Source organism: Antedon mediterranea, chromosome 10 (assembly GCF_964355755.1).
Source record: "Antedon mediterranea chromosome 10, ecAntMedi1.1, whole genome shotgun sequence".
Classification (NCBI taxonomy): domain Eukaryota; kingdom Metazoa; phylum Echinodermata; class Crinoidea; order Comatulida; family Antedonidae; genus Antedon; species Antedon mediterranea.
The window spans coordinates 21,279,879-21,303,841 of NC_092679.1; the positions used below are offsets into that span (position 1 = coordinate 21,279,879).

At 36.2% G+C, this 23,963-nt stretch overlaps 1 protein-coding gene across 1 annotated transcript in view; it reads left to right on the forward strand.

Moving 5' to 3' along the window:
- The window catches only part of LOC140061023 (cytoplasmic dynein 1 heavy chain 1-like), a 44,629-nt gene continuing 20,666 nt past the window's right edge, over nt 1–23,963 (forward strand). The window contains exons 1-45 of the mRNA XM_072107421.1: nt 1–325; nt 657–756; nt 858–1,031; nt 1,564–1,819; nt 2,110–2,296; nt 2,924–3,144; nt 3,519–3,739; nt 4,198–4,366; nt 5,749–5,840; nt 6,275–6,491; nt 8,645–8,731; nt 9,089–9,244; nt 9,509–9,643; nt 10,114–10,248; nt 10,804–10,875; nt 11,174–11,257; nt 11,503–11,682; nt 12,017–12,163; nt 12,615–12,761; nt 13,227–13,471; nt 13,941–14,013; nt 15,013–15,123; nt 15,494–15,613; nt 16,114–16,254; nt 16,381–16,479; nt 16,574–16,697; nt 16,831–16,976; nt 17,066–17,176; nt 17,508–17,717; nt 17,908–18,054; nt 18,242–18,408; nt 18,603–18,776; nt 18,872–19,223; nt 19,330–19,530; nt 19,635–19,917; nt 20,141–20,241; nt 20,542–20,698; nt 20,859–21,096; nt 21,196–21,379; nt 21,637–21,849; nt 22,020–22,415; nt 22,646–22,858; nt 23,087–23,290; nt 23,421–23,588; nt 23,726–23,959. Of these exons, the coding sequence (XP_071963522.1) occupies nt 100–325; nt 657–756; nt 858–1,031; nt 1,564–1,819; nt 2,110–2,296; nt 2,924–3,144; nt 3,519–3,739; nt 4,198–4,366; nt 5,749–5,840; nt 6,275–6,491; nt 8,645–8,731; nt 9,089–9,244; nt 9,509–9,643; nt 10,114–10,248; nt 10,804–10,875; nt 11,174–11,257; nt 11,503–11,682; nt 12,017–12,163; nt 12,615–12,761; nt 13,227–13,471; nt 13,941–14,013; nt 15,013–15,123; nt 15,494–15,613; nt 16,114–16,254; nt 16,381–16,479; nt 16,574–16,697; nt 16,831–16,976; nt 17,066–17,176; nt 17,508–17,717; nt 17,908–18,054; nt 18,242–18,408; nt 18,603–18,776; nt 18,872–19,223; nt 19,330–19,530; nt 19,635–19,917; nt 20,141–20,241; nt 20,542–20,698; nt 20,859–21,096; nt 21,196–21,379; nt 21,637–21,849; nt 22,020–22,415; nt 22,646–22,858; nt 23,087–23,290; nt 23,421–23,588; nt 23,726–23,959 (7,818 nt within the window). The 5' untranslated portion in view covers nt 1–99. The remainder of the gene's footprint in view (nt 326–656; nt 757–857; nt 1,032–1,563; nt 1,820–2,109; nt 2,297–2,923; nt 3,145–3,518; nt 3,740–4,197; nt 4,367–5,748; nt 5,841–6,274; nt 6,492–8,644; nt 8,732–9,088; nt 9,245–9,508; nt 9,644–10,113; nt 10,249–10,803; nt 10,876–11,173; nt 11,258–11,502; nt 11,683–12,016; nt 12,164–12,614; nt 12,762–13,226; nt 13,472–13,940; nt 14,014–15,012; nt 15,124–15,493; nt 15,614–16,113; nt 16,255–16,380; nt 16,480–16,573; nt 16,698–16,830; nt 16,977–17,065; nt 17,177–17,507; nt 17,718–17,907; nt 18,055–18,241; nt 18,409–18,602; nt 18,777–18,871; nt 19,224–19,329; nt 19,531–19,634; nt 19,918–20,140; nt 20,242–20,541; nt 20,699–20,858; nt 21,097–21,195; nt 21,380–21,636; nt 21,850–22,019; nt 22,416–22,645; nt 22,859–23,086; nt 23,291–23,420; nt 23,589–23,725; nt 23,960–23,963) is intronic.

The window sequence follows — 23,963 nt, forward strand, 5'->3', positions numbered from 1 at the left end:
AATACATTTTCAGCGATCGTTTTTGCCTGTTAAAAGAAGAGAAAAATCAACAAAAAAACGACTAAAGTGCAGCTAAAGTGGTAAAGCTATCCACCAGAGATGGCGGATAGCAGTGATACCGAAAGCCAGAGCACTCAGGTGGTCGCAGAGGTGCCAATTTTGACTTCTTATCTCCGGAAAACTGTTCCACTTTTACTCGAAAATGGCGAACCATCTGTGGCACTGGACAACGCCCTTGCCGAAAAGGCTCACGTAGAATGCATGAAAAAGTTCCTTTCTGATCCGCAGGTACACTGCCTAATGGTTCAGAGGAATGTTACAAAAGGTACATTATAAATGCAATTGATAATTTAAAGAATTTTGTAACATTTGATTAGATAAATATCATATGGAGTTAATCTCCATCACATTTCAAACAAATTGTCATTAATATTACTATTAGTAAATATAGTAGTCTATAGATAGGTAGGATATGACTACATAGTTTTTTAATGAGGCCCAGTAATTTATTGATAATAATTAGAAAAAGAGAAAAAGAAAAAAAGAGTAATAAAAACAGTAGCAGTATATAATACATGAAATACTTTGTCCTGTCAAAAGATAAAAAAAATGTGGCAAATATACTGTACAATTAAATTATTTGTTTTGTTTATAAGATGATGACGAAGCAAGTGAATCTTCAGAACCCGGCGAGCCCGAGGTGATTACATATGCAATAAAAAACACGGCTGAATTCACAAACACAAAAATGATGAGGTAATTTCTTAGTTTTTGACAAATGATTTTCTTCACAATATACGCATATTTCTTTACGTTTTCTTTTCAAAATGTTTTTAATAAATGTCATTTCATTGTAGCATTGTGTTCCTGAAGAAAGGTGGACTAGTCGATGCCGATAAATCAATGTCTTCTCAACTTCGTGTGATGGCGCTAAGCGAGGGATCACCGTTTGAGACACTTCATGCATACGTCAGTGAAGCCATTGCTCCGTTTTTCAAATCCTACATCAGAGCTGCAGGAAAAGTGGATAGGTTTGTAATAGAGTAGAACCTCTGATAATTTGACTTTCTCATCACCTAGCATCACCTGGGTGCACACCATACAAAATGCTGATGTCGACGCCCCAGTGTGGCAATATATATCTACTGAAGGAGCAGCGTTATTAAGGGAACCATTTTTGTTTCAGTCCTGGTGGTGTCTCCTTAATTTTATATAAGAGTTGATTAGTTAGGGTATAGTTTAACTGTTTGTAAGTGTTTGCAAAGGGCGTGTGGCGCAGTATGGTGGACGTTCGACTACTGATTGTGAGATCGAGGTTCGAATCCAACTCTCGCAGCATTGCTTATATCCTTAGGCAAGACACTTTACTTACGTTTGCATCTATCCACCCAGGTGTATAAATGGGAACCCGGTTAAAAATATTTTATTAAATAAAAAAGAATGAATTGATTAATAATGTTCAGTGCTTCCAGGTTTCACAATATTAGGTGCTATATAAATCCAGGATATTATTATTGTTAAAGTTCCAAAAAAGATTAGTTAGTAAAATCTGCCATTTTTTAGGGATGGTGACAAAATGGCGCCAACAGTTGAGAAAAAGATTTCTGAACTTGAGATGGGACTTCTTCACCTTCAACAAAATATTGACATCCCTGAAATAACACTTCCCATCAATCCTGTTGTGTCAACGATGATTCGCAAATGTCAAGATGAGAATCGAAGGCCAAAGGTCATCGATTTTGCCGACAAAGCGGAGGATTCTGTCTTCCTGAACCAACTTCAAAATGGTGTGAACAGATGGATAAGAGAGATTCAAAAGGTATAGTAATCGTAATGAATATTATTAAGAAATGTTGTTTTTGCCTTCTGCTGCTTGTTTTCTAAGATTGCATGCAGGCTTACAGGTAGGTATATTTACCCGGATAAGTTAGCTTCATGAGTCAATTATCGTTAACTTTAGTGGGTAGGTCACCAACTTATCTGTGTAAATATCTAAAGCCTAAGAATAATTAAAAAACCATCAGTGAATTATTCAATGTGAGACTTTAATTTGTTACGTATTATACATCAAGTATGTGTAAACAAGAACTAATTTTGCTGCCTCTTTAGGTGACAAAGCTTGATCGTGATCCAGCTTCCGGTACTGCGCTCCAAGAAATCAGCTTCTGGTTGAATCTAGAGAGGGCACTGATGAAAGTGCAAGAGAAGCGCGAAAGTGTTGAGGTAGCATTAACCCTAGAAATTTTAAAACATGGAAAACGTTTCCATGCGACAGTCAGTTTTGACACCGATACAGGTTTGTGTTTTTTGTTTGTTTCAGTTTTAATTAAAAAGTTAAATAATTAAAAAAAAAATATTTAGATAAATCAACAATGTAAAAATTGTGTGCGAAATCAAACAGCCTGTTCTCTGGGAGACCCCTGTCTTGTGGTGTAGTTGCAACAGCTATAGCTAGTGGAGCAGTAGCCTTCAAATATGAAGTTTGCTCCTAAAGAATGGAAGAAGGATGGACATTATGAATTTTATTATAATATTTTAATATCTAGAAGGTTTGATTTATGACTTATGAATTATAAGTGACCATATTGAGAAGTCAATGCACTTACTGTGCAAAGTGCAGAGTTTTTTTAGTTTAATTTCTCTTCAGATCATCGGTTTTTAAGTAGTTCATTGACCCTAGACACTTTCCAAAGTTCATTAGGATTCAACTATATTCACATACAGTAAATGTTTTTAAAATCATTCAGTTTTATGTTTATTAAAAATTGATTAATTTTTATCATACTGTACTGTAGTATATGATTTTTGGAAATCTGTTTACGAAAGGCTCGAATGCCACTTAGTTTGAAAGACACTTTATACATATCTGTAGCGATCCTTTTGAGACATAAATACCCAACAATAGATTTTGTTGTATGAACAGGTTTGAAACCAGCACTTGACACGGTCAACGATTACGCTCCTCTTATGAAAGACTTCCCCTTGAATGACCTGCTGGCGGCCTCTGAGCTTGACCGCATTCGGCTCGCTCTGGTTAGCATCTTCCAACATCTTCGTAAGATCCGCAACACAAAGTATCCCATTCAGAGAGCTTTACGACTAGTGGAAGCTATATCAAGAGATCTGACTACTCAACTCCTCAAGGTAAGATAACTTTCTTTAATATGTGAACATGGTTAGGCTATTTGAAATAGTTGACGTCGTTCTCATCAGCCGTCTGTATGCGGATACGATTAAAATATGGTGATGAAAATTTTCCAAAATTCTGCACTAGAAGAGAACCATATACACTTCTTGACCCTACAAAGTGTCCCCTTTACACCTGAATAGGGGTTGAACATAGTGTAATAAATATAACTCCTGTCCATTCCACTGGGTAGTGTCCCCTTAATAGGGAGTCCCAAAGGAGGCTGTCTACTGTAACGCATTTCCCTTAACTATGTAACAACAAATCTATATATCTATCTTAAATTTTGAATCTTTTCTGGCAAAAAAAATATAAAACTTTTCTGTTAAAGGTGCTCGGAACTCGACGCCTCATGCACATCAGCTTTGAGGAATTTGAGAAGGTCATGTCTGCATGTTTCGAAGTGTTCGGAACGTGGGAAGATGAATATGAGAAGCTGCAGGGCCTGCTACGTGATATAGTCAAGAAAAAGCGTGAAGAGAGCTTGAAAATGGTATGGCGTGTCAACCCAAACCACAAACGATTGCAAAGTCGACTTGATACGATGCGAAAGTATGTCAAATAGTTCAATAAAATTATTTGTATAACTTTATGAAGGACAAAATTAAAAGTTACTATTATTATTCATTTACCGCGAATTGAACACTCACTACGTAGATGATTTTATTAACTGATACAGCACAACCCTATTAAAGTGTCCATTTATTTGGGGTGTCCCCTAAATAGAAATATTTCCCCTCATTTATTTCTTGGGGAAGTGTCCTCTGAATATGAGTGTCCCAGAGGAGTTGTTGTTCTACTTTAAAAAAAAAAAAATTTAAGGCCCATTTACACTAGGACACACATTTTTCATACATAAAACAAAAGAAATCAAAAAAGTTTTTATCATAGAACAAGATAACCATTTATGCTTTCTTCATTTATTTATCAGTGATTGTTATTGCGCTAGTGTAAATGGACCTTTAGTAGGCCTAGTGTAATTTTTTGTTACATTTATTAAACCTTTGTAGATTCCGTCGCCAACATGAACAACTGCGTACTGTGATAGTGCGAGTTCTGCGACCGGCAGTGGTCCCTCAGACCACCCCTGGCAGTCCTGGAGGTCCTCGCTCTGAAGAATCTCAACAAACAAACATGAACGAGCTACTGATGGATGCTGCTGATGCCAACGCCATTGAGGTAAGCTTCGTCATTTACTTGACAGACTTGCAGACAATCTATATTTCTTGTTGCCCCTTACTATCCATTTTTTTTTTTTATTAGTGGATGAACTTAAAACAGGCAGTTGATCTGTACTATTAGTTACTTTTTGCATCTAAAGCCCGTCTACACTATCAAACTTTATGTGACAAAAAATTGTGATATTTGGGCACATCACACGTTTTTTGTCAAACTAGTTTGATTGTAAAGACAGAGCTTAACTTTAAAAACAATATTAGTAGATGGCCTTACAGACAATCGGTCTATATTTGTTTGTTTACACCGCATACTCTTTGTTCGTAGACAGACATGCAGTCAACCTACATTGTCAGTTTTTGTTTCTCTTTTTTGTCATAATTAATAATTGTACTTACAGAAGGCAGAGAGTTTTTTTTAATCCCAGTCCCTATTTTTCTCATTGTGGTCCTAAACTTTAAATGATTATTTAGTTTAGTTCACTTTTTATTATAATCATTATTTATTGTTGATACTCATTAAAAAAGGTAAAGGTGAGTCCCGTGTTCTCTGAACGTAGGGGCATGAGCTGTTAGGAGCTCATTGTACTAAGCCTCGGCATTATGTGGTAGGGTGGCCAGTTCCTTTCCACGCCACCTTTTTTCTCCCTAGTATTTTCAACCAGGTACTCAAAATACACAAAAATTATATGACAGCCTTTTCATGACAATAAACATGTTATTTTATGCATTGCGTGTTTTTGGTTTAAAAGTGGTAAACAGGAATTGTACACCTCATTGGTTCAAATAATACTTTCCTAATAACATAAGGTGGGTTGATATAAACCAAGATGGCTTTATATTGCTTTGTTAAAAGGCTTTAAGATATTGAGGTCTGTTGGGACTATAGTCTTTATGAATTCTAATAATTTGTTTTATGAGTATCAAAACATCTGGTGAATTTGTCATAATTAAAAATGACCTTTTTTAATAAATTTTATTTAGGAATTTTCAAGTTCAAGCTATCTGAAGTACAAAGTAATTCTCCGAAAACAGATTGCAAATTTATATTTAAAAAAAATGTATAAAATTATCAAATGGCACTCTCAATGGAAACAAAAGAATATATGAAAACTAGACATTTACATGCTCTTCTTTTCTTATTATATAATATGCCTTTATCATATATAAACTATTATACTAACTCACACTGTAGACAGTAGAACCATTAATATTGAGGGCCCTACAAAGTATCCTTTAATGTGGCCATTTCTTAGGTAAGTGTCCCTTAATAGAGGTGTTCTCTGAATAGGAGTTTCCTAAAAGGATTCTACAGGTTAGAAATAAAATGAACATATAAATAATACAATTAGTAACAGTAATACCATACCTTTATTATACTGGTAGGAAGTGAACCTAGCGTACGAGAACGTGAAAGAAGTAGACGGGCTAGATGTGACGCGTGAGGGCTCAGATGCCTTTGAAGCAGCCATGAAAAGGTACAGTTATACATGGGCCTACATAAACTATAAAATATATGCAAGATGGATTGTCCCCCTGAAAAATAATTCTTCAAACAATTTTTGTGAATGTTGAATATGTTCCATTTTAATGTCACATAATAGTTATTCACTTTGAACATTTGAATTCACTTTGAATGGATCAAAAACAAAAATGATTTACCTAAAAAAACTGTAATTTGAAGCAAAAATAGTCAAGTTGGCTGCCAGCCAATGGGTTTTTGGTTGAATTTAATCATTTATTTTGTCATTTTATACTTTTTTTCTACAAAAGTGATTAACTTTATTAAAAAATAGCCTATTCAAAGTCTGATTTAATTAATCTTCATTTTTCATGTTTTTGTGGGAGAATACATCTTTAATAAAAAAACTGTATTGCTATTTTTAGCTAATTTTTAAAAATATATTTATAGATATGATGAACGTATTGATCGTGTCGAAACAAGAATAACAGCACGCCTTCGTGATCAGCTTGGTACCGCGAAAAATGCAAATGAGATGTTCCGTATCTTTTCGCGTTTCAACGCACTGTTTGTACGGCCACACATCCGTGGAGCTATTCGTGAATATCAGACGCAATTGATACAAAGAGTAAAAGATGACATAGAAGCACTTCATGATAAATTCAAGGTAAATAATTGTTTTATAGTTATTTATGATATTTTTTGTGTGATTATTGATATTTAATGATTTGTTGAATGTTTGTAAGTCGAGTTACTAAAGTAAGCAAAATATTTTTTTATACAAGGCCTATTGAATTGTTTTGGGCTATTTTTTATACAAGTCAAATAAATGAAAAAGTAAATTGATAAAAATAAATATCAAACAGCAAGAGGTACTAGAAATAAAAAGAGAGATAATAGCGGGGCCCAAAAGATACATCACTAAACCGTGGAACCTGTTGGGAAAATAAGTGGCAGGAAACAAAATAGGAGAGGAAAGGAGAGATGACAGCATGGAGAATTAAGGAGGCATAAAGAAATGGAAGAATCAGGAAATTAAGGAACATAAAAATATAAGGAAAGATAGTGAGGCAACGAAGAGAGAGTTGACAGCATGGAGAATTAAGGAGGCATAAAGAAATGGGAGAATCAGGAAATTAAGGAACATAAAAATATAGAGAAAGATGGTGAGGCAATGAAGAGAGAGAGTTGACAGCATGGAGAATTAAGGAGGCATAAAGAAATGGAAGAATCAGGAAATTAAGGAACATAAAAATATAGAGAAAGATGGTGAGGCAATGAAGAGAGAGAGTTGACAGCATGGAGAATTAAGGAGGCATAAAGAAATGGAAGAATCAGGAAATTAAGGAACATAAAAATATAGAGAAAGATGGTGAGGCAATGAAGAGAGAGTTGACAGCATGGAGAATTTATAAGGGTCTTTCACACCTTTTCCGGTACGGTTCTGGTGCCGGCAAATCAAATCGAATGTTAATGTTGTGTTTTCACAATGCTCCACATTCGTGGCTATGAAAAGATAATGAGGAAATACAGATGGAGAAGACACACAGTATTAAGAATTGAAAGAGGCATAAGGAAAGAAAAAGTAAGAAACAGACAAAAAGAAAAGATTAACAAAATAGAGTTAGAAGAAACAAAGGGAGTATGATGACAAAGAATGTAGAAAAAGCCAATGAAACACTTTAGATGAAAATAGAAAGCTATTTGTAATAATCTTACTTGATATTATTTGATTAAATCAACTTGTTGTTACCATCAGCACTCATCTCTACATAATTTCCCAGAGGACCTGATGTAATGACGGAGAAAGAAAATCAAATACTTGTATACCAAGATCATCACTTTTCAAATTCACTTAATAATGTTACAGACTGGATCAATCAACGGTGACATCTTAAAATTAACTTACAAGCCTTTGTACTGAATTTGTAACACTATTTTCAATCATGCGCAATATTATTAAGCCCAGGAATTGTTAAAAAACGATTATTAAATTAATGATGGGTTAAATTAAAGTTTTTTTTCTCGCGTATATTAAGTCTTAAATTGAAGACGAGCACGCGTCTTACCAGAATTATTTGTAATCAGTACGAGAGTTGTGAAAGTACATCAATTAAGAAGCACTTAAAGAAACTTGTTTATTAAACCAATTTCTTGTTAAATATGAGTCAAGTTTACTAACCTATTGTTCCCCTATCCACTGTCATTATCAACCATGCACAATATTGAAAAACCAGATTTGAAAATTATTAAAAACGTAAGTTTTTATAATTAGACCGGATAAAACACATTTTTTAGTGATTATTACTTTATTTAAACATATAAGCATGCTTTTGAAACAAAGATAGCCTTGGTCAACAACATGCACTTTTTTAAAATAAAAAATAATCATAAAAATGATTTGCCAGATTAGCATTTTGAAGCGTCTGCAACATGTCTGGGATATTTGTGCTTTCAAATTTGTTTTCTTTATGTAAATTGTAATATAAAATAATAATGTATTCAGTAATCTTAATAAATGAAAAGGAACCAGAATTGAAGAAAAAAAATAGATACCCCACCCCATCCTGCACAGAATTGTTAAAATATTAACTTTCTAACAGCTCTATACTAATAATAACGGTGGCATATGAATGAGGTGCAGTCACAAAGACAACAATTTTTATAAATACCAAATTCTCATTTTAATATTAAATTACATAATGATGAATGACGTCTTGTATTATGAATAGGATTGGCTTTTTACCAATGGTAAGTTTTAAAGAAGAGTAACCAATAAATATTATTATTATTATATTACCTATATGTTATTCTCCCCAGATTCAATATCCATTGAGCAAAGCCAGCAAGATGAGCAAAGTAAGAGATCTTCCCCCAACATCTGGATCCATCATTTGGGCCAGGCAGGTATGTAAAAGATAAAACTGCTTTTAAGGGTCTTTCACACCGGTCCGGCACTGGCAAATCAATTTGAACGTCGATGTTTTAAACAATAAAGTGCGCATGGTCAGTCATTACCAAACAACCAGATGCCCAATCACAAGCAACAATTTAATCTTCAGGTCAAAGGTTTAAAATTATCGCATAATATCCGATAACTATCTGATTTGAATGAGATAATCGGTTAAATTTTTGTGAGTGGAATCGGTTAAACCCTGTTTCCACAGGCAGTTTATCGGCTAATTTTTATCGGTTAATTATCAGTTAATTTTTGGCTGCGGAAACACGGCCTAAGATTCTTAACTACTTGTGTTATATTTATAGATTGATCGTCAATTGACTGCCTACATGAGACGAGTGGAAGACGTACTTGGCAAAGGATGGGAGAACCATGTCGAAGGTCAAAAGTTAAAAGCAGATGGCGACAGCTTCCGAGCTAAGCTGAGCACACAAGAAGTATTTGATGACTGGTCAAGAAAGGTATAAAATAATGTTGTTATATCGCATTAAGACCCCTATTAAGGGGACACCTTAGGACCAACAAATTTTCCCCACTAACAGGGATGTTCTCTGTATAGGGATTTGTCCTTAAATTTTCATGAAAGTGTTTTTTAAAAACAAAGGGTTCTATTGAATGTTATTTGGTTAGGTTTTTATCTATAAGTATAACCCTTTGTTTAACAATATATGTTAATAAACTGAAAACCTCTTAATTCATTCAAATTAATAACTTTTTATTATCAGGTTCAACAACGTCAACTGGGAGTTACAGGTCGTATCTTCACCATTGAAAGTCAAAGAGCTCGTACTGGAACCAAATCAAATGTTCTCAAGCTAAGAATCAACTTCTTGCCAGATATCATAACATTATCTAAAGAGGTTCGGATAAATAATAATATTTTTGCATAGAAATTTGATTTATTTCGGCATCGGTACATAAAAAATTACAGACATACAATTTAAATTTACAATATAAAAACAACAGCAAAACAAGAAGGATGCCAAGGATAACTCATAAAAGTCCTCTATGGACTTGTTTCCAATGAGGTCCTTTGAAATTAATATAATGTAATACTGCTAATAAATACTAATACTTGAAAACCAGTGTGTTTACACCCCTAAAAGTTTAATAGAAAATTCTTAGACTTGGGCTTGAACCTAACCCTAGTCATCAGCATCAGTGATTTGGAGGTTGTCAGTTCAAGTTCCATGTCAAGTGTTCTCTTAACAATAATTATATAATAATGTACAATTTAGTCAAAGTAAGATAAACAATAACTTTTTTTATTGTTTGAGATAAGTTCATTATCTACTGGTATAAATTGAAATGAGTATAATGTTTTGACTAGGTGCGTAACCTGAAATGGCTTGGCTTCCGCGTTCCACTAGCAATCGTCAACAAAGCTCACCAGGCTAATCAGCTGTACCCATTTGCTATCTCTCTCATTGAGAGTGTGAGGACCTATGAAAGAACATGTGATAAGGTAAGGAATATGCATTCTTGTAACAATTATCTGAAGGATTTCTATTCACAATAGGACTTTCTCTGATCTCTTAGCCAGACTTCACAAAATGATGAACTATTGCAGTGCAGATCTGTGGCTCATGTAGGGTGAAAGGTTAGACTATCTGAAACACATACAAAAAAGATAAAGAAAAATTGTAGGCCTACCAATATGTTCTTTTGAATGTGAGTGAGTGGTCGAGCGGTTAAGACAGTGGAACCGTAATTACGTGGCCATAACATCGGCATGGGTTCGAGGCTCACTCACTCCCATGGTTCTGGTGGTAGAACGAGTCTTCTCGGATAAGAACTATAAACCGTAGGCCCAGTGTACACATCTAGCTCGTGTGCACTTTAAAGAACCTAGTACATCTTTCGAGACGAGTAGGGGGTTACCCCGGTGTATTAGTACATCACAGCCACTGATCACCAACTGGGCCCTCTGGGAGACCAGTCTTTGACTGAAGAGGGTTACCCAGTATAAATATATATTTCAATCAATCTATAACAATTTATTCTTATTTTTAATATTTAGGTTGAAGCTAGGCCAACTATCACTTTGTTGGTAGCAGGACTGAAGAGAGAAGTACAAGGGTTAATTGCAGAGGTATAAATTTGTTAAGGAAGTAATTGTGAATGCTTTGAAGAAGATATTCTACTATTACTGGCTCTTTTAAAATTGTAAAACTCTACCACTCTTCCATGGCAATACATTCCTAAATAAGACATTTCATATATAGCAGAACCCCAAATACAAGGGGACACCCAACAAAATGTTACATGCATATAGGCGTGTCCCCTGAATAGGGGTGTCCCCTGAATAAGAGTGTCCCCTGAATAAGAGTGTCCCCAGAATAAGAGTGTCCCAAAGAAGGGTTAAAATGACTGTTATCGTTTCTTTATAGGGCATCAGTCTCGCATGGGAGTCATACAAACTCGATCCATATGTTCAGAAATTGGCTGAAAATGTCTTCAACTTTCAAGAAAAGGTTTGTTCAAGTATTTTCAAAAATATTTGTTAAATTACAAAAATCTCAATATTCATCTCAAATTTCACTACAATTGTTTTTGTACCCTGCCTATCTTCTTCGAGCCCTTTGGCCCACAAGGCTGCAAATGTTTGTCTTTGGCCCCATCTGTTTCTGTACATGTGTACCTATGGGGACTTTAATTTGAACTAATATGCACACACAGCTTAAGTAATGGTAATATATGATTATACTTGTTGCCTTAGGTGGATGATTTGCTCATGATAGAAGAGAAGATTGACCAGGATGTGAAATCACTTGAGACATCCGATTATAACGCCAGCGTGTTTGCCGACATTTTGGGCCACATCCAGAAAGCTGTTGATGACTTGAGTCTCCACTCGTACTCTAATCTACCTCAATGGGTTGCGAGGTTGGACACTGAGGTAAAACTTTAGGCTTCACTTAAACTTGAGTTTTCACTTAAACGTGAGTATTCAGTTATACTCTAATCTAAACTCAATGGGTTGTGAAGGTGGACTCTGAGGTAATATTTTAAGACTTTACTTAAACTTGAGTCTTCACTTAAACTTGAGTCGTCAGTTATACTCTAATCTAACTCATTGTGTTGCGATGGTGGACTCTGAGGTAATACTCGAGACTTCACTTAAACTTGAGTCTTCAGTTTATACTCTAATCTAACTCAATGTGTTGAGAGGGTGACCTCTGAAGTAATACTTGATTCTTCACTTCAAAAAAAACTTTTCCTTTTGCCTACAGGTTGAGAAGTGTCTGGCTAAGAGACTACAAGCTGGATTGCAAGCCTGGACTCAATGCTTAAAGGGTGATGCCACATCCAGAATGGACGAAACCATGGATACAGACGCACCTGCTAAACACAAACCAGGGGGTGACCCTAAGATTAAGGTATTTTCTAAACCATTCTATTATCAAAATGAACAAATATTTCACTATATCTCTTCTGTCGCCACTGCTATTTATGATTCAGATAGGCTGACACCCTTTGCTCTCCGCATCTGTCTAAAGCCATTTTCACACCACCTGGCATCACTTAGCCAGACGCTGTGTACTCAAATGGAAGGGCATTATTTTGTTGTATGCACACAATAAGTTAAAATCAAAATAGTAAAGTATTTAATGAACAGGCAAACTGCCTTAAAATACTGTGACATGTTTCAAGAATACTATTCTTATCATCAGAACTGAAATCAATGCCTAGAGTACTTATATACCTACTACACAGTTGTTAGTAATTGAGGTAATAAATTAGCATGTTAAGTAATTTAAAACATTCTGGTACCAGCTTGTTGGCAAATAGTGTTGTTCTATTCTCTTTATTTTTTTTTTTCTCGTTTAGGGCCTAATTCATGAAATAAGAATCACAAACCAAGTAATGTACCTTGGACCACCAATTGAAGAAGCAAGGTTCCAGCTGATGCAACAGCTGTTTGGCTGGCAGCAGATTGTGACATCACAAAGACGTCTAGAGAGTTCACGATATCAGGTATGAGAAGATTGCTGGATCTTCCTCCAAACAAGGAAACAAAACAAACAAATTTGACAAAAAAGTGTGATGTGCCCAAATATATTAGTAATATCACGTGATTGCGGGGTGCCCTCGCAATCATCTTTTGACAGCGTGAGCATCTCATCATCTTCACCTCACGCTGTCAACAGATTACCACGCCAGTTTTTGGCTAAGTAAAATAATTTTTACATTTTACCAGTCCCTTTTATCCTCCTACACTGATAGGATTTGTGTCATCACACAATATACTTTGACTGGAATTTATCTAACACCTTATCTTACCCCCATTTTTCGAATTTTTGTACTTTATTGTAATTATGTTGTCTGGTTGTGTCCTAGGCCACTCATTCGTTTCCGGTTTTATTGTCACATAAATTTTGATATTGTAGACAGAGCTTAAGATATTTGAGGTGGTTCTTTATAGTTGTCCCTTTTTTCTAGGTTGGTGTCGACCACCACGAGTCAGCTAAACACTCAGTGTACCGTAGCTTGCTGACCAAGCTCCCTGCAGGGCCCATTGTGCTAGAAGAAGCATACAGGGCCATAGATAACACCCTAAACCAAGTGAAAGAATACGTCAAAGTGTGGCTACAGTACCAATCTCTATGGGACATGCAATCTCATAATATCTACAACAAGCTTGGAGAAGATATGGTCAAGTGGACACAACTGCTAACCGAAATCAGGTAAGGGATTACACATAAACTGTGGTGTTAAGGCTTGGTTCCCACTAGCGATGCAACGCAACATAAGAAAATGCCTTTCCCACAATTGTGTTTGCTCGTGTTGCGTAAAATCAAACCTGTGATATTTGCAGCAATGTTGCATTGTCGGTTCATTTGTGTTGTTAGAGGAAGTGTTAGAGAGGTATTGGTCCGGATCACTGTTGAATCGAGAGACATTTCTGAAAAGTTTTAGCTCAGTTATAAGCATGAATTTCAGATAAAATATTTAATTTGGTTAAATGTACATAAATTAAAAATGTGTATCAGAAATCACAATGAGAAATACAAAATTTTAAAAATTCTGCTGTAAACCCAGACATTTTTGTTCAGTACTTAGGTAGTTCAACCTGATGTTACCATATATGATGACTCCCCAGAAACGTGTTATTATTTAATATGCATTTATTATAAAATTTGAATTATTTTTTAGACAAGCTCGTACCACATTCGACACAGCAGAATCAAGAAAGGAGTTTGGACCTATTGTTGTTGACTATGGAAAGGTATTGATTGTTTTAATTTAGAATAACATTAATTATATCCAATCATTCCAATGCTCGATAGAGCTTAAAGCAATTAACCAATCGTATGTGTAGAGTAACCTACTCCAATCTGAACAATGATGTGTAGGATTAATATAACATTGATAATTGAGTTAACATTTAAGAAACTGGCCAAAACATAATTACAATTGGTAAATCATACTCTGTGATATTTTTAAGGAGAGGAATTCGGTATAGAATTAACAATGGAGTAAAGGTTGTATAATGAATGGATTGATTAAGTGAAAACGTTACTGAGAGAAGCAAGCATGTTATAGAACTCCACAGGGGGGTTAATGGTGATTGTGTATGCGTTACTATTGTTATGTTTCCAGTTAGTTAATTTGAGCCACTGATTAATTGTACATTTATAATCAAGATCATAACATTGTAATATCTTGCGAGTCAAGTTAGAAACCATTGCGTGAGGTTGAGTATAGACCATAACAAAGACACTAAGTTAATTGGTACAACGTCGGACAATGAACATAACAATGAAACATATGATTAATAAAAATTGGTTAATTGATGTTTGGTGCATCAGACAATGAACATACAATAAAGCATGCATCTAATACAAATTGATTAATTGATATTTGGTATGTCAAACGAACACATACAATGGAGCATGCATTTAATACAAATTCATAGTGTACACAATAAAATATGAAATGCCATGAAAACTTCTATTAAGGGGACTCTTTTGATACCCAACAAAGTCTCCTTAATAGTTATAAAATAAATTTCCCCTAGTTTATTTCATTAAAGAGTGTCCTCTTATGAGGGTATCCACGGAATAGAGGGTGTACCACACTGCATACTACAGTATAAGCAATCAAATTATAAATAGGCCTCTAAAAAGTGATATACTTATTATATTAACCCTCGAAAAGTTATAATTTCACGTGTGATAAAATTCCATTTGTCTTTTTCATATTATTTTGATGTATTTTTGTGAAGGTCCAATCCAAAGTGAACATGAAGTATGATACATGGCACAAGGAGATCCTAAGCAAGTTTGGAACAATGCTTGGCAATGAGATGACAGAATTCCATTCATCGCTCTCCAAGGTAATGTCTCCTCTAGTTCCTGCCAATGATAAACATGATCAAGCTTACTTTTAGGTGGTAATTTGTAAGAATAATCTGTGCTTTAAGATGCTTTGCAGCTCAATCTATACTGGGATTGGATGAAATTGAAACATCCGAGTAAAAGTCCAATTTACACCGTTGCGTTCATTACTGTATTTTATTAAAAATAGATTTATTAGATTAAAAATTCATTCTTTGTCTTCTATGAAAGCTAACAAACAAACAATTGTTTTAAGTTATCTTGCCTTAAACCACTCATTTTGAGAGTGGTGTAAGATGTTGTAGACCCCCTAGTAACCTTTGAACATAAAACATATTGTGAATGGACTATGTTAACTTATTTATTCAGTCTCGTACCGAGTTGGAACAGCATTCTGTAGACACAGCCAGCACAGCAGATGCTGTTAGCTTCATCACTTACGTACAAAACCTCAAGAGAAAACATCGTTCTTGGGAAAAGCAAGTAGAGGTAATAATGGGCGCTAAATTTTTTTTTCCCACGCATCCAACAGCAAGTAACTCGCCAATTACAGGATGGATAAAATATTTTATAATTTATCATGCTTATAAACTAAGTTTCATTTGAAGTTTATAGAGTGGATTTGAAAGAGTTGTGAGTTTTACAACCCTATCACTAGGTCAAGATTGAACCCCGGACCTTGGGATTGGAAGGCAAGCATGTTTACCACACCAAGCTACAGCTCTGAGGGCACTACAGAAACATAGTGCCTTATAAAAAGTCACTAACTAGAACACTATACAATTGGAATTTGTATTACTACTTGTGGGCAATTATAGAAGTACAAGGGTAAATACCTTCCCCATGACAGTTGCCACACCTACCAACATCCCTCCCCCTGCCAGGAATTGCCCTTTGTTTCTGTACAGTACAGTTGAATGTTAGCTGTTATCCAGATTGTCGCTACATACTGTACTCTCTTGTAGTTACATCTTTTTCTTTGTTGATAGATGTACCACCATGGACAGAAGCTTTTGGAGAGACAGCGCTACCAGTTCCCATCCAGTTGGTTGTATGTGGACAACATCGAAGGAGAATGGGGTGCCTACAACGAGATCATGAAGAGAAAGGATGCCTCAATTCAACAACAAGTAAATAGAGGGAAACTTCTAAAATATAATTATGATGTAGCATTACTTATCTGGTAAAATATTAATGTTTTCAATCATTATTATTTATATATTTAGATTTATATTTAAATATATTTTTGTACACAGGTCGCCAGCTTGCAGATGAAGATTGTCGCAGAAGACAAGATGGTTGAAAACAGAACAACAGAACTCCTTGCAGAATGGGAAAAAGGAAAACCAATTCAGGTAACTATTGAAACATTTGTATTATAGTGAGTTTTTGGTGGATGTCTTTTGTAGGTTTTCAAACAATTTAAATATATTCTTTTCTTTAAAAAAGGGTGATCTGAAACCAGACACAGCAACCAGTGCTCTCACCATCTTCGAAGGAAAGTTTGCCAGGTTGAAAGAAGACCGCGACAACATTACCAAAGCTAAAGAAGCTCTAGAACTCAAAGAAGCAGGTATGTCTGAGAGGGTTATAAGAGGAGGATGAAGTCATGGCAGTTGGGTCGTCACTATAGAGCTTTCAATTTTGTGAAAAACAAATCTTTCTCTTGAAACATAAATGTGATTGTATCTGTTGCTTCATTTTAGGAACTTTCACCAACAGTGAAGAGAGGATGCAAGTGGCGTTAGAAGAACTCCAGGACCTGAAGGGTGTTTGGTCAGAACTCTCCAAGATCTGGGAAAATATTGATGACATGAAAGAGAAGCCATGGCTATCTATTCAACCACGAAAGGTAATTTGAAAAAACTTCTGCATTTACAAATCTTACACTGTTATTGAAAACATTTTATCTAAAATATTTTATTTTTTTTATCATTATAGCTTCGACAGAACATAGACAGTCTTCTGGCACAGATGAAAGAGCTCCCTGCTAGACTTCGTCAGTACGCTTCGTATGAGCATGTGCAGAAGATGCTCAAAGGGTTTACCAAGGTATGGTATAGCATTATCTTTGCCACATTAATACAGTAAATGTAATATAATGTTGTTCGATTTATAAAGTGCTTATACAATCAAAGTATGCTTTTTTGTGTGTGTAGAATAGCTGGTGTTCCCCCTTCCAAATTTTATAATGTTTACGTTTTTTGGTTCATTCTATTTCTACTTGTTATGTATTTGTTTATCTGATGCTTAACATTTGTTTTTTTTTTGGTTGATGGCTTCTGGTTATCATCCACCCTCCCTCCCCCACCTTTTCATGATCTGCCATAGTGTAGGAGATTCAACTCTAAAAAACTACTAAACCATATGTATATATGTCTAGGTTAACATGTACATCATAGAGCTGAAGTCAGAAGCTTTGAAAGAACGTCACTGGAAGCAGTTGATGAAATCACTTCGTGTCAACTGGATTCTAGCTGAATTGACCCTAGGTCAAGTGTGGGACATTGACCTTTTGAGGAATGAGTCTATTGTCCGAGACATCATCAATATTGCCCAGGGTGAAATGGCACTGGAAGAATTCTTGAAACAAGTAAGTTATAAGTATATTCAGGTTCGAATCCCAGTTTGAGCAGCTTTTTCTACTTCACACGGATTTGAACCCAGATCTTCTACTTGATATGCTACCATAGAGTAATAGGTTAATATTTTATTGATGTGTAGTTATATGCATCAAGTATAATATATCTTCTAATTTTATTGCAATTGTTTTTTCCAAATAGGTACGTGAAAGTTGGCAGTCATACGAACTAGACATGATCAACTATCAGAACAAATGCCGCATCATTCGTGGATGGGATGACCTTTTCAACAAGGTCAAAGAGCATATCAACAGTGTTGCTGCCATGAAACTCTCTCCTTACTACAAGGTCAGTCAGCTTGTTGTATTTAATAGTAATATTTGTGTAAAAATCGTTATTATTATATTAGGAAATTCAACATTTGTAGCATTAGGAATTCACAAGTTATTGTTAATATTATGTGTCATGTTTTCATTATTTTAATGCTTGGATGCTTTCCAAAAAAAATATGTAAAATAATATTTATTATTATTAGGTATTTGAGGAGGAATCTCTACAATGGGAAGAGAAACTGAACCGTATCAACGCCATCTTTGATGTGTGGATTGACGTCCAGAGACGTTGGGTCTACTTAGAAGGTATCTTCACTGGCAGTGCTGACATCAAACATCTCCTACCGGTGGAAACCCAGCGATTCTCAAGGTAAGGTGACCACTGATGACTTGTAACTCTTGGATGTGAATTTATAGGTCATTTTGGTCATGACTGCCTTTCCTGTATTGAACTTGTCCGTCGCATACGAGCATGCAGCAGACATGGATGTCATAGAATCAAAGCAGAGCTAAGAAAGAGCGACAGAATCTCTTTTTAAAACAATTTTTGTTTCTCTATTTTAGCATCAGTAATGAGTTCTTGGGACTAATGAAGAAGGTAGCCAAGTCACCACTAGTCCTTGATGTTGTGAACATCCCAGGAGTCCAGAAGGGTCTTGAGAGGTTGGCCGATCTTCTAGGAAAGATCCAGAAGGCATTAGGAGAGTATCTGGAGAGGGAGAGATCATCATTCCCAAGGTAATTAGATCTAAATGTATCACTTTTAAAGAGGTGTGAATGAAAAAGTAGATAGATCATATTCAGAAAAACATTAAAAACATTTTGTTTAACAGGTTTTACTTCGTCGGAGATGAAGATCTTCTAGAGATCATTGGAAACAGTAAGAATGTTGACAAGCTTCAAAAGCACTTCAAGAAGATGTTTGCCGGCATCTCTACTTTGATCTTAAACGAAGATTCCACCATCGTGAACGGAATTTCTTCACGTGAAGGCGAAGACGTAATGTTCAAGACACCTGTATCCATCACCGACCATCCGAAGATCAACGAATGGCTGACAATGGTGGAGAGCGAGATGCGTATGACTCTTGCGAAGCTACTTGCCACTGCCGTTGCTGGTATTGAGCAGTTCAAAGAAGGTGCTATCAATTCGGACAAATATTTGGAATGGGTTGATCAATACCAGGTAAATCTATGCTACAGTAACTTTAAACATTCTTTTCTACAGTAGTTTATCAATGAGTGACATTTGAGGGACATTTATCTAATAAACTTGTGTATTGCTTTTCTAGGCCCAGTTAGCTGTGCTATCAGCCCAGATCTCCTGGTCAGAGAGCTTAGAGAAGGCCTTGACAAAGGTCTCACAGAACCCTACAGCTGGACTAGGCCCTATGCAGGCTGTCCTGGCCACCGTTGAAGGAACACTAGGGGTTCTGGCTAACTCTGTCCTGCAAGAACAACCTCCAGTCAGAAGAAAGAAGCTTGAACACTTGGTAAGTAGGCCTAGTAATTTCTTGTTACTTCACATAGTTCTGTGTTAATTAAATGATTTTATATGTAGTAAAAATGCATTTATTTTCTCAATCTTTGTTTTTAGATCACTGAGCTCGTCCATCAGCGTGACGTGACTCGAGAGTTGATCAAAAACAATGTAAACGACCCGCAGTCCTTTGAATGGCTTTGTCAAATGCGGTTCTACTTTGACCCAAAGAACCCTGATGTCCTGGAACAGCTGTCTATTCGTATGGCCAATGCTAAGTTCCATTACGGATTTGAATACCTGGGCGTGCAAGACAAGCTTGTTCAGACTCCATTGACAGACAGATGCTATCTGACGATGACTCAAGCTTTGGAAAGCCGTCTGGGAGGATCACCCTTTGGTAAAGCTCTGTCTGCACTATCAAACTTTATGACAAAAAAAATGTGATGTGCCCATATATGTGCACGATGATGTCATATTACTTCCATATTTGGGCATATCATACTTCTTTTGTCAAACTTAGAATTTTCTACAAAGAATTGTATAATATATTACTATGTCAGACAAGTACTAAAAGAATTGATTGTATTTTATGATTTAAATATCTTTGTATTTCATTACAGGACCTGCTGGAACTGGTAAGACTGAATCAGTGAAAGCTCTTGGTAACCAACTTGGACGATTCGTACTGGTCTTTAATTGTGATGAGAACTTTGATGTCCAGGTAATTGTTAATCATCTAAAGCTCTGTCTACACTATCAAACTAGTTTCACCAAAAAAAGTGTGATGTGCCGAACTTTGGTAGTGTTAAAAGTGATACTGTTTAAATATGGTAGTAATATGCTTAAATATGGTAGTGATATGACATCATCATGTCCATGGGCACATCACATTTTGTTGTCACATAAAGTTTGATCAGTGTAGACAAGGCTTTACTTTATGTATGTTTTATGTCAAGAGATATGATCCACACTGCTACCCAACTATTTTGCTAAATTCTTAATTTTATCTTCGGTTTCACAGGCCATGGGACGAATCTTTGTTGGTCTTTGCCAAGTAGGAGCTTGGGGTTGCTTTGATGAGTTCAATCGTCTGGAGGAGAGGATGTTGTCGGCCTGTTCACAACAGATCCAGACAATTCAGGAAGCATTGAAAGAGAAAGCTGCTTCTTCCAAGGGTGGTGAGTACATTCTGAATGTTCGGTGCCTTGTTTTATTTTTTAGCAAGACATATCACAAAATGGTTTAAATTAGGGACTATTTAAAAATGACTGAAGAATAAGATACATACCGGTTTTAAAATCCAATTTAATGTGTCCTTGCAAAACTTCTCTTCTACAGAGGCTATTCAAGTTGAACTGGTAGGTAAACAAGTGAAAGTGAACCCAGATATGGCCATCTTCATCACCATGAACCCTGGATACGCTGGACGTTCCAATCTGCCCGACAATCTTAAGAAGCTGTTCAGGAGCTTGGCCATGACCAAGCCAAACAGACAGCTTATTGCAGAGGTTATGTTGTACTCGCAAGGATTCAGGATGGCTGAAAAACTTGCATCAAAGATTGTGCCATTCTTCAAGTAAGTTTCAACTTGTTATCTTTGGTATCGCATCATGAAAATTATGAATTATTATGAACTTCTAACTTTTAAACAAATATTTCTTTCTTTTATCTTAAGACTATGTGATGAACAGCTTTCATCACAATCGCATTATGACTTTGGACTTCGTGCTTTGAAATACGTGTTGGTTAGCGCCGGCAACGTGAAACGTGATCGAATCTTGTTCATCAAAGAAGAAAGGAAGGAGAAAGGACTAAGTGTTAATGAGGGAGAGATTGCAGAGGAGTTGCCAGAACAAGAGGTAATTCTTATATCCTTTTTACTACCGTCATCCTCTGGTCTAGTGGTTGAGACGCTTGACTGAGAAAGAGGTCACATGTTTTTAATTGATATTATGACATACATCATGAAATTGTATCTGTTGGCAACAATTTGAACTGCAATTATCCTCTGGCCTAGTAGTTGAGATGCTTGACTGAGTAAGAGTCTAAATTTAACTAAGTTTAAATATAGCTAGAGGATATTTTTTAATGAAGAAATTTAATTTGTTTTATACAGATTCTTATCCAGAGTGTTTGTGAGACAATGGTACCCAAGCTAGTGGCCGAAGACATCCCACTGCTTCACAGCCTACTGTCAGATGTGTTCCCAGGTATCCCGTACACCCAAGCTGAAATGAAGGGCTTGAGACGTGAATTACTGAGAGTTTGTCAGGAGTCGCACTTAGTGTATGGAGAGGGAGAAGAAACAGGGGCTAGCTGGGTTGAAAAAGTAGGTTGATAGTGTACTCTATTGTGCGAGGTCAAAGCCCTTGATAATCAGTTTGTGTACTAAAGGGTTTCGCCCACAACTAGATGACTTAAGTACATTTAAAATACTGATAAATTGTAAAAATGTATTCATTCCATCATTTCTTCACCAGTGAAAATTTATTTTATTAGGTGTTGCAGCTGTACCAGATCTCCAACCTCAACCATGGTTTGATGATGGTAGGGCCAAGCGGTAGTGGTAAAAGTACTGCCTGGAGGTCTCTCCTCAAAGCTCTTGAACGACTGGAAGGAGTTGAAGGTGTGGCGCATGTCATTGACCCTAAAGCTATGACGAAAGAAGATCTGTATGGTGTTCTTGACCCGAACACAAGGGAATGGACAGATGGTCTCTTCACACACATCCTCCGCAAGATCATTGATAATGTCCGTGGTGAAAGCAACAAACGACAGTGGATCATTTTCGACGGAGATGTGGATCCGGAATGGGTTGAAAATCTTAACAGTGTCCTTGATGATAACAAACTGTTGACACTGCCCAACGGTGAACGTCTTGCCCTATCACCAAATGTAAGATTTACATTAAATTCTGTCAATAATTATATATAGATTGTGATCAAAATGTCAGTATGAAAGTGCAGATATTTGTAGCTTTCAATGACCTAGGACTTTGTAAATTATGGATTACACTGCCTATACTAGCTGCCTTGTGGTGGAAGTTAGTCATGTTGGGTGATAGCATTGGCCTCTGATGGTTGCTACAAAATACATACATGAAAAATATCTTCATTTTATAATAGGTGAGAGTAATGTTCGAGGTACAGGACCTACGCTACGCCACACTGGCAACCGTCAGTCGTTGTGGCATGGTGTGGTTCAGTGAAGACGTACTCAGCACAGAGATCATATGCGAGAACTTTCTCACAAAGTTGCGCAACATTCCTTTGGAAGAAGCAGAGGAGGAACCCAGAAGAGGAGATGAGAAAGAAGGTGTGCTCTCTCCAAACATGCAGGTACGGTAGGCTTTCCTAATTTAGTAAAACACCTCCATTGAGACACCTGTATTTTGGGCCAAACTTGGTTGGGTCCCGAAGGTATCACCTTAATAGTAGTTGTTTTAAAAATGTTAAAGTAAATGGTTTATTTCTTGCATTTTATATGTGGTCATATTGATAGATAGCATATTGATTCATTAAGATAAAAAATGTATTTTAAAAATCTTTTTATTATTATCCTCCCAGATTCAGAATGATGTAGCCGCTGTGCTATCTCAACACTTTGGCTCTGATGGGCTGGTAATACGATGTTTAGAATACGCCTCCACACAAGAACATATAATGGACTTTACCCGATTGAGAGCGCTAGGCTCTCTCTTCTCGATGATACACCAGTGTGCGAAGAATATTATCCAGTATAACCATACTCACGGAGACTTCCCAATGCAGGTGAGTGTTCTTTTTTGGATTCCTCAGACTCTAAATGACAGAAAAAAAAAAACCATTAGTTGTTTTCACCATCCAGATTTGTTGCGTAGTTTCATTTGATAAATCGTTATTTTTTTACTTGTATGAGCAGCAAGATCAAATAGAGCGATACAGTGTACGATACTTGGTGTTTTCAATTATCTGGGCATTCTCCGGTGACAGCAAAATGAAACACCGTGACCAGATGGGAGAGTTTATACGCAACGCAACAACAATCCCACTTCCACCTCAAGCTAACACGTCAGTCATTGATTATGAGGTAAAGTAAATGTTTTCTTTAAAATTAATTTCTTGTGATGTTCCTATGTGAACCATTGTATAAGAATATTTAATGTCAACCATGTTGATATGTTAAGGTAATATTTAATTTGAATTATAATGATATTTGTTTTACAGGTGGCCATTACAGGTGAATGGGTACCATGGCAAGCCAAGGTACCACAGATTGAAGTAGAAACCCATAAAGTTGCTTCTCCTGACATTGTTGTTCCAACACTAGATACAGTACGCCATGAAGCTTTACTCTATCTCTGGCTAAATGAACACAAACCAATGGTGCTGTGTGGACCCCCAGGCAGTGGCAAGACAATGACCCTGTTCAGTGCTCTCAGAGCCCTGCCAGATATGGAGGTAA